The sequence below is a fragment of the Microtus ochrogaster genome, chromosome 21 (genome assembly GCF_000317375.1).
Source record: "Microtus ochrogaster isolate Prairie Vole_2 chromosome 21, MicOch1.0, whole genome shotgun sequence".
NCBI classification, from domain to species: domain Eukaryota; kingdom Metazoa; phylum Chordata; class Mammalia; order Rodentia; family Cricetidae; genus Microtus; species Microtus ochrogaster.
In genome coordinates this window covers 44,930,156-44,946,123 of record NC_022022.1, presented here as the reverse complement: position 1 = coordinate 44,946,123, position 15,968 = coordinate 44,930,156, and the positions used below count along the sequence as shown (strand labels likewise).

Below are 15,968 nucleotides of genomic sequence, written 5' to 3'. Positions count from 1 at the left end.
AGAAGATTGAATGTACTAGTTAGTTCAGTGTGAGATCCTGGGTTGTCACTGAATATACTAGTTAGTTCAGTGTGAGATCATGTAGATCACTGAATATACTAGTTCGTTCAGTGTGAGATCATGTAGAACATTGAATGTACTAGTTAGTTCAGTGTGAGATCCTGGGTGTCACTGAAGTTTTTTGTGAATACTATCGAAGATACTGGTTGCACAAGGTATTTAGCTACTAACAAATATCTGCACCTATCTCCTTACCTTAGATTTGTGCTTTTGATACTTCTAATTTTAATTTTATTTGTCTAACAAAATAATTTCACTTTTCTTTTTCATTATAAGTCAAAATTTACAGGTAATATTGACCTTCATGTGACTGATGAACGCAGAAACATGTCTTATGGCTGAAAGGCTACAACCAGCTGAAGTCAGAGTATCTGAAATGCTAAGATTCTTTAACCCTCATTAGAAATGGGATGGAAGGAATTTGTAGAAGTGGTGGTCTTCATTTCTGAAGACCTTTTACATGTCCAATGCATCTGTACAGAAGCCAGTTCTCAACTCTGATAGGAAGCACCAGCTTTAGCATAAATGATATTTCTCTGAACATTTCTTATTCAGAGTATAAGGTCACAGGGTTAATTATTTGAAGGTCATCTTGACAAGGTATCTGTGATTACACTAATACAGCATGCAGAAGAGAATCCCACATCAAGAAACAGATAACATGGCAGTGATAACTAAGACTTCTATCCACACTCATGTGAGCATCAGCAAGTGTCCATAGCAGCTGAGCCGTGCACACAACCTTGTCAAAATCCTAATGAGTAGTTTTTTTTATTAGAAATAGAAGCATTGGTTCTAAATATATGTTTATAGAATGCAACAGTCTCCCCATGCTCAAAGCATTTTTAATGTATAAAGAAAGCTAAACTTGACAACTCATATTCACCAATACATAATGCAAACTCAAAGTTATCAAGTCTATGAGACTGGTGTAAAGTCACAGTTACATGAGTGCTGACTGGATATGATGTGTATTTATGTATATCTATGGGCACAAGGCAGTTAACAAGGAAACGGTCTTGTTCATGGAAAATGTCACCAAGGTAATGAGTGCAAGTGTAACTTTCTCATGCCACAGACAAAGCTGCTTTACCTTTGACATGGGCTCCAGTGTGTATTGTGATAGCTCAGTCTTTAATATTTACAGTAGCTTAAAGATGTCTCCAAAGTATTATGAAATAAAAAAAATGGTGTTGCAATATGGCTGTCAGGAGTAGAAGCCAAATCACAACAACAGAAGTAACTATAAGCACTCACTAACCAGTTGGCTACTAAGACACACGTGTTTCATTTAATTTAAAATCAACTTGAATAGTTCTAAAAAGTTGTGAAGTTATTTTAATTGTTTTAATGTTAACTATTCTTCATTGGTAAATTTGAAAATTGGATTAGATTTACGTGAAGTCTACAATAAATAATAGCTCTTCTGAGAGATTACACACAAACATGGTCTTGGAGAGTTCTCCTACAGAAGTACGGTTTTCAGGAGACAATTGAGAGAGCTGCACAGATGAATGGAACCTGGAGCGTGTGCGCTGCTCGTGCAGAGGACCGCAGTTATTAATAATCGTGTATATTGACAATTTGTGTTAGTCCAAAGGAATATTCTTATTGCAAGAAGACAACAGTTTGAAAATGTATTAATAAAATTTAAAATATGTTTGGGGAAATGAATTTAATTATGCTTTTTAATTAGTAGAATGCTTGTGTATGTGCTTCAGTACAGACACTATACACTGTGGGAATAGCATTCTGCGTGCATTCTTAATGTAGTTTACCAAGCATATCTTTTCTTCCAGACGTCCTTTTCCCAACAAACTTTGCCACTACCCACCTATTCATGCAATCTAGATACTATTATTAATCTTTGATAGCTTATTGTTTTTAAGATGCCATCTAATTCACTAGAAAGCCCTCTGGTTTTATATATGAAGCATTCCTCATGTTTGTATTATTCTATAGCTTTGCTGTGCATCAACACAAATTGTTTGAACTACCGGCTTGTCTCTTAACCAGTCACCCTCTTAAATCCTTGTGATCCATGTTCAAATCTGCTCTCTTTATGGTAAAAACAAACCACATAGATCTTCTGTACATATGTGGCTGCAGAGCTCACCGTTTCCTGTGGCCTCTCTGCGACACCTGACCTTCTTCATTGCCCACTGGGGTCTGTCTTGCAGTTTGCTGCCTTATGATCTTGATGTAGTTCATCTTTCCTTCTGCAGTTCTCATCACTGTCTGCCCCAGCTGTTCTTTTGTTTCTTCTTACTGACCTCATTCGGGATTAAGTCAATTTTTCCTAAAATGTCTTCCTCTTCCACCAAATTGAACCTCTTGACCATCAGTGCCCATCTTCACTAGAACACTGGTCCTTATTTGAAGGTTTTCTTCTCACCTTTTTCCCTGCTTCAAGAGAACTTTCTTGAGACCAGACACAATGAATTTCTTAATGTTTCACTTACCTCCTTTCTTAAAAGATATGCCTGAAACACAATAAATTTTCATTTTTTCATATACTTTCTCATGTGTATGAGAAAATTTGTTATCTAATGGTTATGGTTATCACAGAAAATAATTTTTGGATTAAAGAAAGATAGGTATAATTTATTAAAAAATTATTTTATTAAAAAATAATTCTCAAATAAAAAGAAAACTAAAGTATACAACAAAAGTAAGAACTAGGAACTAGAAGGAGTTGAGTAGGAATGTCTTGTTTTCCACCTCTGTGTAAAATATGAATAGGAGTATTGAAGGGTAAAAAATTAGAACATGCAACCAAATTAATTTTAGAAAGCTATATCTATCTAATTTCAGTGACTGCCAGGGGAAAGAAATTGGCATCTTCTACACAGGTAAAACACTGAAACTGAGAACTGAGACCCAAGACTAGATAAATGCCCACATATTTTTTTAATATAGTAAGCCCATTATTTAGAAAGAAATTAAAATAGTGGGATAATTAATGTATCAGACTGAATTGTTATGACATGAAGTAGAAATAAATAATTCAGAAGAAAGAGAGGAGTTAGCTGTAATATGGTTTGAGGAAGCAATTAAGAAGTCAAGATATTTTATAAGAGACTGTGACTATATATGATCTTTTGAAGGCTCTGTCTGGCTTCTAACACTGTTTATTTCTGCATTGGAACTTGCTTCATTGGGCCTCTGCGGTGTCCTTCTATAAATGTTACTTGAAGGTGTTTGTTTCAGAAGAGAGCACAGCCATCCTGGGTTCTCCATTCTACAGAAAGTGAAGGTCTTCATAAAGCCCCAGGTCTGCTCACATATTCTAACTGATTATCAAAACACAAGGGAGCTGGAAAAGACAAGCTTGAGGCAGATCTAGCAGGGTGAGGACTTCTCATCCTTGTTTGCACTTTGGACAGTTATTAGTTTCTAGGGGAGGACCGTAGTCAGGTAGGCCTAACTTCCTAGTTTACAAATAAGGCATGCATTTAAATTCTCGGGTATGGGGTAACAGCCATGCCAATATCCCTCTGTTTCCTAGCCAAAGAATAGTAATAATAGTTCATTATTTTATTTTATAGATATTTTAGGCTTCTTCTAAAGGAAAAAAAACTAAAAAAAAAGTCTAAAGTTTTCCCATAATTTTTGAATCACAAACCTTATTAGGGGTAAAGGATTGTGACAAACTAGAAAAGGTTTCTTTGCGAATGGGCTGGTTTCTGTTACAGGTCTGGAGGGCTCCACTGTTTCCTCCCATGATGCATTTGCCTCATGTCTCCTTGGCAGGGATGATAGCCTTTCATGGCCCTCATCTTACCTGGGGGGAGCTTACTGGGCAGATCTGTGTTCCATTATGAGTCATGAGAAAAACAAGCAGAACTTTTACACAGGAAGGTTTTCCATTTTTGTTACTCAGACAAAAGTCACGCTTTGTTAAAGATGGTTGCTTTAGCCTGAGGATAGGAAGAAACATTCATCGTTGGTGAGTGGTGAAGGGCTCTTGGTGCATCCAGGGTACAGGAGTTTCAGGGGGCACCTGTGGTGGTGCTCAATTTTCCACCATAATATTTTACCCTATTGTGGAGTTTCAGCACAGCTAGGAATTGCGCTAATATCTGGTTTTTATGTATTGTCAGGACTACTATTTAAGTCAGTGAAGTAGCTGTGATTTCTAAAAGTACATTTCAAATGCCAATTCTTTTTAGTCTAAATTTAAAAAAAATTACTATATGAATGAGGAGTGTTAAAGGGAACATGTGAGTCATATTTCCCATGATGTAGTAAGCTGAATAAAAGGCTATTTCAGTAGCAGGGTCAAACAATGTCTGGAAAATGTGCACTCTTGTATCCTTGAGCATTTCTCCGCACTCAGCCTAGGTCAGACATGCAGAATGGAATGTGCCAGTGTCACCTTTTCCTCTTTGTTTCCACACCGTAACATGACAGTACCTATTATTTTCTGTCAGTGTCCTTCGTATCCAAAGGTTGTGCTCCCTCCACATGGCTAGACGACAGGTAACCTTTAACCCATTTCTCTTAAACTATGTTTATTATTCTTTCACCAATTAAAAAATAGGATGCTAACTTGAAATCTAATATTCTTAAACATTTTTGTTAATATAATTTTAATTTTAAAAATTATATAATTGTGTCCCTTTTCTTGTCTCCACTCCCCCAAGTTACATGTTTTCCCTATCTCCCTCTCAGATTGATGGCATCTTTTTCTTTATAATCATTACACATATGCACACACACATGCACGGACACACCGACTCATACACCCACAGATACACAAATGTAAATACGTCATGCTGAGTATCCTTTTGTGTTTTGTGTATGACCTCAGGGCTGACCCCTTTGTATAAGATAAACAATTCAGGGGCTCATGCCTGGGAGTCATCAGTTGTCTGTAGCTTGTCATCTGGGCATGGGACTCTGAGAATCTTCAGGTTGGGTATTAAAATGTACATTGATATTTTCATTGTTCAGTTCTTGGCAGAAGTCTGCTGTGAGAATGTGTCTCCTAGAAACGTCTGCTGAAACAAGCAAACCTGAGCAGTGACAATATTACTAAAATGATGGAGGAAGGTCATTGGTTAATTAAATAAAGAAGCTGCTTGCCCTGATAGGTTAAAACATAGGTGGAAGGAGTAAACAGAATAGAATGCTGGGAGGAAGAGGAAGTGAGCTCATAGATGCCATGCTCCCCTCTCCCAGGCAGACTCAACAGCTCTGCTCTCTGGAGCAGAGACGCCATGCTCCCCTTGCCTGGCTAGACGCACGCGATGAAGCTCCGACCCAGGATGGACGTAGGCTAGAATCTCCCTGGTAAGCCACCTTGTGGGCTACAGCAGATTATCAGAGATGGGCTAGTCCAGGTGCGAGAGTTAGCCTAAAAGAGGCTAGATAGAAATGGGCCAAACAGTGATTAAAAGAATACAGTTTCCGTGTAATTATTTTGGGGCATAAGCTAGCCAAGCGGCTGGGGTGCTGGGGACTCGGCCCCACCGCTCCTATTTCAACACTAAAATGTTTTATTTAGCACTGACTTACTCTAGACTACACAAGAGCTGCTGTATGTGTGGTCACCAAGCGTTCAGGTTTGAACTCCTGTGCACAGTGCTGTAATGATCACCGTTGTGGATTTGTTTTTTGTTTTTTTGTTTTTTTTTACCGTTGTGGATTTGTGTATGTTAGAGGAATCGCGGACAGCACCAAAGGAAATTCTACCCCACATCACCTGTAATTCGTCTATTGAAAATGCCCTTTACCATCTCCACAATTGAACATAACCACTCTCTTGCCTATCATGATGCTCTCACTAGGGTCCAGTGGAAATGCTTGATACCATTAGCAGAGTTGAGACATGGACAAAACACAGAAGAAATCCATGAGAAGACTAACACACGAGAGTCATCGCAAGGGAACAGAACGAGGAGATGAAAGCAATATTTCAGATCACTTTTGTTAATGTTCTTAAGTTTCATGGTGGAGAAATCTCTCATCTTTGGCGAAAGCTCTTTCTACACAACATATTCACTTATTATTGAGCTCTATAACCTCCTTCTTATTCCTAAATCTTGTGAAAGGACTTGGGACTCTTCTTATAAAATAGAAATTGTCTCTAATTAAAATGGTTGTATTTAGAAGCATAACGATAATTCTTAAAGCTCTATTGTCACCAAAACAGATATGAACCAAAGTCATATGTGCCAGCAATTGACAAAGATACTGAAATAATTAACAAGAATAAACAGGCTAAGTAATCACAGTGTGGGACAAGCTGGGTATCTATACTTCAAAATACTTTTTAATTAAAGAAGACTCTTGTCTTATACCTTTCACAAATAGGCAATTTTCAATTGACTAGAAATTTAATTATTGTAAGACCTGAAACTATAACACTTATAGAGAACAGAGAGACATGAGTTTTGACAGGGATCCTAGCAACGCTCTATTTTGTATACACATAACATGGGTAGCATAACTAAGAATGAGAGAGACTGCATCAATTAACTCTTTGCTGCATAACAAAGAAATAATACAAAAGATAATGCATGGGATGGAAGGAATATTTATGCATTGCATATCAGATATTAGAAGATATATAAAAAGCGTAAGAAACTCATGTCTCTCAGTGACAGAAAAAAACATAATAAAGAGAATTGGAAAGAGGTTCTGAACATTTCCCCAACAGAAAAAAAGAGTCCACAGGTTTACATGAATTGGTATAAAAGAATTAGGCGTATAAATTACACACGATTTTATATAAACATGAAAACTAGAGAATCAAGTTATGTCCCTAGCCCACATGTTTCACCTGCTCACACTGGCTCCATACTCAAGGCTTTAAGTAGTTGAAGCCATTCCACTCCTGAGAACCAGATTCATGTCTCCATTTGTCCACCCTTCCTTCCAACAACTGTAACTGCTGACGAGTTATCACTCTATGATATTAATTTTGTGTAGCATACTAAGCTGGAGTTTACTCAAAGGAGCTGCATCTCCCTAAAGGGTGCTATGTCTACTTTGTTACCATTGCCTGTGATGGCGTGTGACCAACTACGCGGCGAGGGGACTGACATAAGGCTTAAGAGTCCTTCCTTGTTTATTGACTATAGAAAAATGCTGTATAAATGACATTAAAAGTGAAAATAATCTGAACAGACATCAGAACAAATGGCATTCTGCAAAAATATAAATGTACCCAAAGGCCCGGTGTTTGGTGAATATAGTCTATGTAAGTGTAAGGACAGCTCCTTATCAGACTGGTCCTTTTCATAATGTGACCCACAGCTGTAAGTTAGCACCGGCCTTTGTCCTGCCAGTGAGGACACACTAAAGTTTGTTTTCTTTTGCACAAAAGGCACAAAAATTTCAGAGGCACACTCCAGGAATGTACACGCTAATCGTGAGTGCTTTCTGAGCAATACTGTGGTACAGTGCAGGTCACACATGCAGAAGAATTGCTGGGCTAGGCCAGCAGACACCAACACAGGTTCCACTGTCTGGCTTTAGCCATTTTTTAATATTTATCTTTGGATACTTTGCCTTTGTATCTTCAAATACTGCATTTTAATTATTTGCCTATTTTATTATTTAATGGTATACACTGCTTCATCTCCTTACATGGATATCCTTTGGGCCTTTAGCTAAAATGCCTGGCATTTCTCTCTGTTCTGTCTGCTTGTTTGTGTCAAACAGCAGCTTTTCTTCATGGCCAACTTCACCACCGTGTGCTCTAGCATGATCACTGTAACATAAAGACAGGAAAGGAATCCTGGAAGAGAGATGATGCACTGTAGAACCAGATAAAAGCTCAAGCAAAGGGAGGCAGTCTCACACTGGAAGCATTTCTTTTTTGATATTAGTATGCTTTTATATCTGTGGCTTATATAATCTTTTATATCTATGTTTCCCTCTTTACCAGTAGATTTATAAAGAGTAAATATGGAAACAACAGAATGTTAGTTATTGTATTAGTCAGGCTGGCTGTCATAACAAAGAGACCCAGAAGTGCATTTGGTCTTCTGCCTGGTTCTAACTTTTATTTGGCTCCATCAGAGTCCCAGCTTGATAATTCTGGTGTACGACTTGTGTTTTGGCTGGTGGCTCTATTACCAGGAACTCTTTTTGCCCCTCTGCTTCTTCTTGGCCTGTATCATCCTCAGGTTTGTACAGTGGTCAGAAGACAGCAGAGGACACATGTGTCCTTTAATGGCCTTGGATAAGATGAGACAATGCATTTTTGTTCCCTATTGGGAGAAATTCCGCTCACCCTGGCATGCAGTAGCAAAGCAAAGGGACCGAATATTGTGGATGTCTTTTGAAAATAGAGGACAAACATTTTGATGGCAGCTACTAGATTTCGCTATAGTTAGAAATAAAAGTTAACTAATAATAATACCACTGCAAAACACAGGCTAATACTGCTCTTCTATATTTGACCTAAAGCTGCCTGGCCCAAGATCCCTCAGCAAACACACTCAGTACGTGCACAAAACTAATAGCCTAATAGGAGAATTATTTTGGAACAAAGAACTAATCAGAGCCAACCACAGCAATGGAGCTCTGACCATTCCAGACCATGTCCAAATTGGCCAATGATAAACTGATTAATGTGGCGGCTCATAGCACAGAGCAGAGGACTCTCGGTGACCGCTGGTGATGGGTGCTACGTGAGTCATGCTGTGCTTATTCCCTGTAACTTCTTCAGTTTAATTTATGTGAGGTTTTCATTTTAGTAAACTACAGAATTCTCTGTCTAAATATATTAAAAATGATGTCTAACTCCATAAAACATATTCCTGAGCATGTAAACACTGCACCCGAGTGCATAAAAGCTGTGACCTAGTTAGTACTGTATCCTTAGTAGTAAATGCTTTGTCTGAGTAGCATGTGTGAGATAAAGCAGCACTACTGAGGCCGTGAAGCTACATCACTGTGAGGAGTGCTGCCTCTGAAGTACGTTCACAAGGGAAGATGCTGTAGTGAGAGTTTCTCATGCAATATCACAAGTTAAAACACGGGGAACATTTTCTTAAAGTGATTACATTACTTCCAATGTATTTTATGTAGCTTCCAAAGAATTTTGAAGAGAAATTAAGCTTAGTTCTTATGTTGTTTTTCTGTCCGCTCTGTTATAGGTCAGAAGGAGTCTAAATCTGACTTTGAGGATGAAGAAGTGGACACTAAGTTTAGGATATCTGCTGTGAAGTCTCCTTTATATTCCCCTAGATCACTCAAGTATGGTGCAATGTTGAGGGAGATGAAGCGGGACTATTTCCCGGATTACCTCCAGCCCCTGCCTAACACTCGTCCAAAGCCAGCAATTGAAAGAGAGACTCTACAGCAGCTGAGGAAAAGGAGAGAGTTTTTAACCTCACAGAGGACAGGCATAAAGCTCCACATTCTTAATGATCTTGATAAATATCACTCAGAACGAAAGCATCAAGAAAAACAATCAGAAAAATCAACAGCCATAGTTAAAGCACAAATTGCCCAGGAAAGAGCTAGGCTCAACATTAGAGAGAACTTAAGGAAGAAGACGTATATGGCACAAAAACTAATGGAGAAGGATAATGAGATAATCCAGAGAGGCTTACGGCAAATTTGGAAGGAAAAACTTGCTTACCTTGAAAAAGTTAGAGAGAGGAAAACTACATTTCTAGCTGAAAAAAAGCTAAATGCTGCAGATCATTCTCTAGTGCAGACCATCAGCAATGAACGGTCCCTTCTGCTCAGAGGAATCATGCAAGTTGACAGAATGAAGCAAAACATGGCCGACTTAAAACAGAAGTGCCAGAATGTCAACAAGAAATGGAAAACAGAAAAATACAAGCAGAGTTTGATGAGGCAGATGAAGGAGCTCAGGTAGGCAAACGGCTAAGCTAAGGCACAGCTTAATATAAAATTTTCTTAATATAAAATTTCTGCTGTTTACCGTTTTGTTTTGTTTTGTTTTGTTTTAACCTCTCCCTGTAACAACAAGCATTGTTACAGACAGCACAGCAAATGCCTCTCCTTTCCTTACCCCTCCTGCTATGCTCACACCATCTCACTTTTCTCCACTGTGCCTTTTGCTAGGGCCTGCAAGCCTGCAGTGTGAAGGAGGGCTGTGTAAGCATAACTGTCTGTGTTAGGGGAAATGACAACACTCACTGGTTTCCATCGACTGACCCAGTGTTGTCTGTGTAGACATGGCACGAAGATGGCCATTGTTCCTGTGTGACTACCTTTTCTCTTTAGACTCTCCATCTATAATGCAAGGAAAACACACAGGAGAAAAAAATCTCCTTTGCTATCTACTCAAACGGCATTTGCACCTGTTTCCACATCAATTTTGTTTTTTTGGAGTTTATTTCTTCTTTTTTCTTTTAAATTTAATTTCTTTTTATACAATATATTTTGATTATGTTAGTTTCTTCTCGAAACTCCTCCTAGTCCTCCCTACCTCCCTAGCCACCCCAGTTTGAAGTCTCTCTCTCTCTCTCTCTCTCTCTCTCTCTCTCTCTCTCTCTCTCTCTCTCTCTCTCTCACACACACACACACACACACACACACACACACACACTCAAACACATGCACACACACACGTACAAACACATTTCAAAATAAACAAGCAGAAGACCAATAAGATAACAAAGAACCCTACTCAAACCAAATGAAAAAACTTCCACAGCTGGGACATTGTTGAGCACATGAGCCGTCAGAGAACATTTCATATTCAAACTGCAACATTCACTATGGTCTTTATATCCTGGTTTATAAAGCTTTCCTACAAACAGCATCTTGTAGATTTATAATTTCCAAATTGATAACACAACCTCTCCTTTTTACATGGCAGGAATATCCTGACGTGAAAGGTCCTCCAAGCACTTTTCAATTAATACCAGCTTATACCTTACCTTCACACACATCCAAAAGCCTCTGTGTATTATGAACTGCTCTACCTCTGAGCTGTTAAACTATTTCCTATTTATTTGTGCCTGAAATCTACCAACATTTTTTCCTTGGCCTTCACCACATGTTTACATAAATTGTGATAATCCTCATCTGTCAAATGCCAACCTTAGGTGTCTCCTGTCTAAGACAGGACACACAATCTTCATATTGTGATATGCATTCTGCCTGATATCTTGTATCCCTTCTCTGTGCTGTCTTCTCCTACCAGTTCCTGTCTGTGGACACTCCAGCTGTCTCCATCTGGTCTACCTGCACTCGGTAGGCAGGATCAGCGCCCTGTGATGTTGAGCCTAACTTCATCTATAGCTCATTACTCATTACCACTCCTGCTACCCCCAAGGATAGCTCCGAGCCCTCGCCAAATGTAGAGCTTTAATCCAAACACAACTGCACCCTTGAATTCCAGCAGGCTAAGTTATTGCTTTAAGGAGCATTAGCCCTAAAGTTTGGATTCCTTCAACAGCCCACATCCACATCTATGAAATTATAAATGGCCTAGGTCATTTCTGCCTTTGCTGTCTGATTTTCTACTTTAAAGGCAGCATCAGCTCTTACTGTGAATGTTCCTGGTGTAGAATTTGGGATTGTGTGACATGGGTATCTTAGTTTGAGAAGAATTAGAAGTGTAATGTTTCCCAATCGTTGACCATGGTAAAATTTTCCATTTGTTTCAACCTGTTTTATTATCACCATTATATTTGACATGAGAACTCTGTTAGAATCATTGAATCCAAGAAGAAGGTTATCGAGATCCAATCCCCAAATAGGATGCCAAGCGGCCATGCTGGTGCACATGCTGGTGGAAGCGGTTCCACCAATGTGTGTGAGGGTATGAGTCCACATGAGAAAGGCCATCTTGGTTTATCCAGGTGGGCCCAAGTAGTCACTGTAGCATTTCAAAGCAGACATCATTTCAGGTATGGACCTTCTATAGCTTTTCCCAAATATCCATAGCTAAGTGTGCTTTTTTTGCATGATTGGTGGATTTGACTTCCTTTTTCAATTTTTAGAAGATGATGTGTCCAAGTAGAATTGATTAACATGTATTGCTCACTCATTGGTTTTTTTAAAAATATTTGTTTTATTAAGATTTGTCCATGGCTCATTATTTTTCTTTGAACACAATGATTTCAGTATGCTACTATGACTTACATTTTGCTTCCTTTGTATTTTTAACATTCTTTTTGCCTTGATTTATACTCAGCTATGTACATTATCTGTGTTATAGACAGAACAGAGTTGCTAACTTCAGCTGAATGATTATCAAATGATAACCACTTTTTTTTCAGCATTGGAGTTTGAAGCAGAGTTTATGTCAAACAGAATCTCTGCCCCTGTGCTGTGCACTCTGTTTTGTTCAATTGCTTCTTACTAAATGTCTAAGCTGCATTGTCCTTTTCACAATGATGAAGAAAACAGACATAAGCACCTTAAATACATCCAAAATTACAACCCTTAAATTTCATAGATAGATTTTATATATTAAATGATTGGCTGTCCAACCCGAGTTGCTGTGGTTAGCCACACTTTCTCCAGTCTTAGGTCTCTGGAGGTGATCAGAGGGATAGCCCTGATGATCAAAATCTCCAAAGAGAGCTGTGACCTCTCTCTCATCATCTGCCTCTTATTACACTTCTTACTAACTATCCAGTAAAGGACTCATTAAATGCCAAGCCATCTTTTTTATCATTTTTTATTGATATTTATTGAGCTCTGCATTTTTCTCTGCTCTCCTCCCTGCCTCTCCCCTCCCCTAAAGTCCCCATGCCTCTAGTTTACTCAGGAGATCTTGTTTTTTTCTACTTTCTACTTCCCATGTAGATTAGATCTATGTCCCATATTAAAAGAATTTATAATGTGTAACCAATTTTGTCTTTTATTGAATGAACCCTGTGAGTTAGATTATCCATTTCTTAAAGATGAGGTAGAACAAATTTAAAGAATCCATCTGAAATCCAGTTAGTAAGTTGCAAGGTTATAATCCAACTTTCTGGTCTCCTCCCTGAGTCCAGATTTCTGATTCTGCCTATAGAAATACAGTACAGGGCAGGGAACTCTGATTGCTCTTCTTGCTGAGGAGGGAGGTGGACTTAATTGGGGGAGGGGGAGGGAAATGGGAGGCGGTGGCAGGGAAGAGATGGAAATCTTTAATAAATAAATAAATAAAATAATGTTAAAAAAAGTCTTTATACTTCTGGAAAAAAAGAAACACAGTACTTCATGAATAAACTGAGATTGTTTCCCCGGAACTGAGTGGGGCAGACAGAGTGCACCTTTCAGTTATCAGAACATATGGTGCTGTACTGTTCTCTCTGCCTCAGTGATAGCCATTCATGCTATACACAATAGTTCTGACAAAATGATTCGTCTCTAATTCTATGGCTGAAAATGTGTATTTTTTAAATCACGGTGGTTATTTCATGTTTGGATCTCTCTTTGTCTTCTCCCTACTCATTTTGTAGGCTCCATCATCAGCATTTACCTCCCTTCTTCTCTCACTTTGTCTTGTTCTGTAATGAGGTCCCTGTTGTAGTAAGACATCTGATGCAAGTATTCATTGTATCTTTCTCTTAATCTCCTGTGCACTTTTCTTGAGGATATCTTTCTATTTATTGATTCTTATTTCTCTTTGAAGCATGTGGAGTCTCATACTTTGAAAATGAATAACTGAATGAATGAATGAATGAATGGGAATGAGTGAATGACTTTTTCTGCTATCCTTTGACATTTTCTGAGTGTGTTAGAGTAATCTGATCTGGATCTTCCTAAGGTAGAGTGTGTATTCATCTCGTGGGTTGCTGTACTGTAGGCTGAGCACCCTGAGTAGATAGGCTAATTTTCTGACTGCTGTGGTACAGGAGTGCACATAGGTGTGACTTTCCCCAGCTTCTGCACTCGATTGAGGACAAGGCCAAGACCTTACACTGGTTTCATGTGTCTTCTTCCCTGAGCACACATTACTAGTGTGTGTTTCTTTTATCTTTGTAGCATTAGCCATGTTGGATTTGAAGCCACCCACATGAACTCATTAATCTGCAGTTACATCTCAAAAGTCCTATTTCCAAATACAGTTACATGCTAAGGTACTGGGTGGCTAGGGCTATAGCAAAGAAATTCTAAGCGAATACATCTTCTCCTATGTAGAAGCATGAAAGGAACATGGGCTTCCTGACTCTTGGGAAGAAGTTATGCTCTTTATAACACAGGCAGTGTGGATGCTTTAGGGGAAATCTAAGCAGAACTGTGGGAGGATTCTCAGGTTTTTGCAGTGGAAATCTCAATTATTGGAACTACATGAATTTACTATCATTTAGTAATATAATATATAGACTCAGCTCTGGTCTTTTGCTGCTCATGAGTGTCTGTTTGAAAACATTTACATTAGTTCATGGCAGTCCAGTTTGTATGATTTTAGTAATCTGCAACTATTTTATTTTCCTCTTTCATTTCCTCATAGGGCTGAAGAAGTTCGTAAAAGACACAGTGAAGAGAAATTTGTTATAGATACACTCATCTTTCAAAAAAGCTGTGCACGGCTAGAGGAGGCTAAAGCGAAGGCTGACTTTATTAGGACATACTATACCTCTAAGTCTCTTAAAAGATAACCAGAAGGGACCAGCCCCAGCTCACACCCCATGATAATTATAAATTTGGACACTATTTTTCTTTAAAGAAACTTGAAAGAATAGTTGGAAGATGGGCTCTACAAAAGGTGGGTCTGGGTATAAATGTGCTCAGGTTGAAAGAGAAAGGGGTTTCAAGTGCTTTTCATACTGATCATAATGTAAATCTGGAATCTTTATGACTTTGCACTTGGAAAGGCTTTTTATGTACCCGTATGTTCAAGAAGGAACCAAAACTACGTGACATCATCCATGAAGAAGACTCCTAATGACTGCAGAGTTCCCTAGGCTCTGAGGATGGCAAGTTATGAAAATCTTTTCAATTTTCTTCTGCTAATTTCCTTTCTTATTGCTGAATTTTATTAAGACATTATATGCAGCAAAAACGTTAATTACCCAATTTCATTTATTGAATTATAATGTATTTCCTTATTATCTTATTAAAACAAGTTCTGAGTTTTCTTTTTCAAAAATACAGGTTTCAACAATGTATCGGTTATTTATACCCATAAGATTTAGACGGTATAATGTATCTTTTTATTTTTTGTTTACACTTTTTGGGGGCCCTCCACTCAGCTCCCAAATAATACATGGAGACTTATTATTACTTATCAATGCCAGGCCTTAGCGTGGCTTGTTTCTAGCCAGCTTTTCTAACTTAAATCATCTTGTTTCTCTTTATCTATGTTTTTCCCTGGGCTTTTCTACCTTTTTTTTATTTTATATATCTTTCCTTCTTACTCTGTGACTGACTGTCTGACTAGGTGCATGGCCCCGGGTATTCTCCTTTTCTTGCTCCCCCCTCTTCTTATTCTTCTTTCTCTTTACCTGCTGGCCCCAATTGTTTTTCTCTCCTGCTTAGCTATTGGCCATTCAGCTCTTTATTAGGCCAATCAGGTGTTTTAGGTAGGCAAAGTAACACAGCTTCACAGAGTTAAACAAAGGCAACATAAAAGGCTGCAATGTATCTCTGCATCTTTATACAAATATTCCATAGCATAAATTAATTTAACACATCTTAAGCCAGTATTCCACAGCAGTATAAACTCTGCCATTTTCCTTGAAAACTGTGATGTTCCTTGTGTTTATTTTTGATGCATTTGTCCTTTTTGCTGAGATGTCAGCACAGGGAAGATAGAGAAAAATCAACAGGAGAATGTATGGAACTATATCATGGCAATTGTAAACTACACAGAGATAGCATTTAAGTATTTAATAATATTAAATTTAAATTTTCCAATTAATTATTTAATTATTTAATTTAAAAAATTAAGTACTTTTCAAATTAATAATTTGAAAAAGTAGAAAACATCAAAAATGTAAAAATTTCTTGTTTACTCTGTTTTCATATTC

The 15,968-nt window shown here is 38.1% G+C and overlaps 1 protein-coding gene across 1 annotated transcript in view; it reads left to right on the top strand.

Moving 5' to 3' along the window:
* Positions 1 to 15,007, top strand: part of Lrriq3 (leucine rich repeats and IQ motif containing 3) — an 81,971-nt gene extending 66,964 nt beyond the window's left edge. Inside the window, exons 7-8 of the mRNA XM_005357457.3 lie at positions 9,174 to 9,900; positions 14,450 to 15,007. Coding sequence (XP_005357514.1) covers positions 9,174 to 9,900; positions 14,450 to 14,597 — 875 coding nt within the window. The 3' untranslated portion in view covers positions 14,598 to 15,007. The remainder of the gene's footprint in view (positions 1 to 9,173; positions 9,901 to 14,449) is intronic.
* Positions 15,008 to 15,968: the final 961 nt, after the last annotated feature.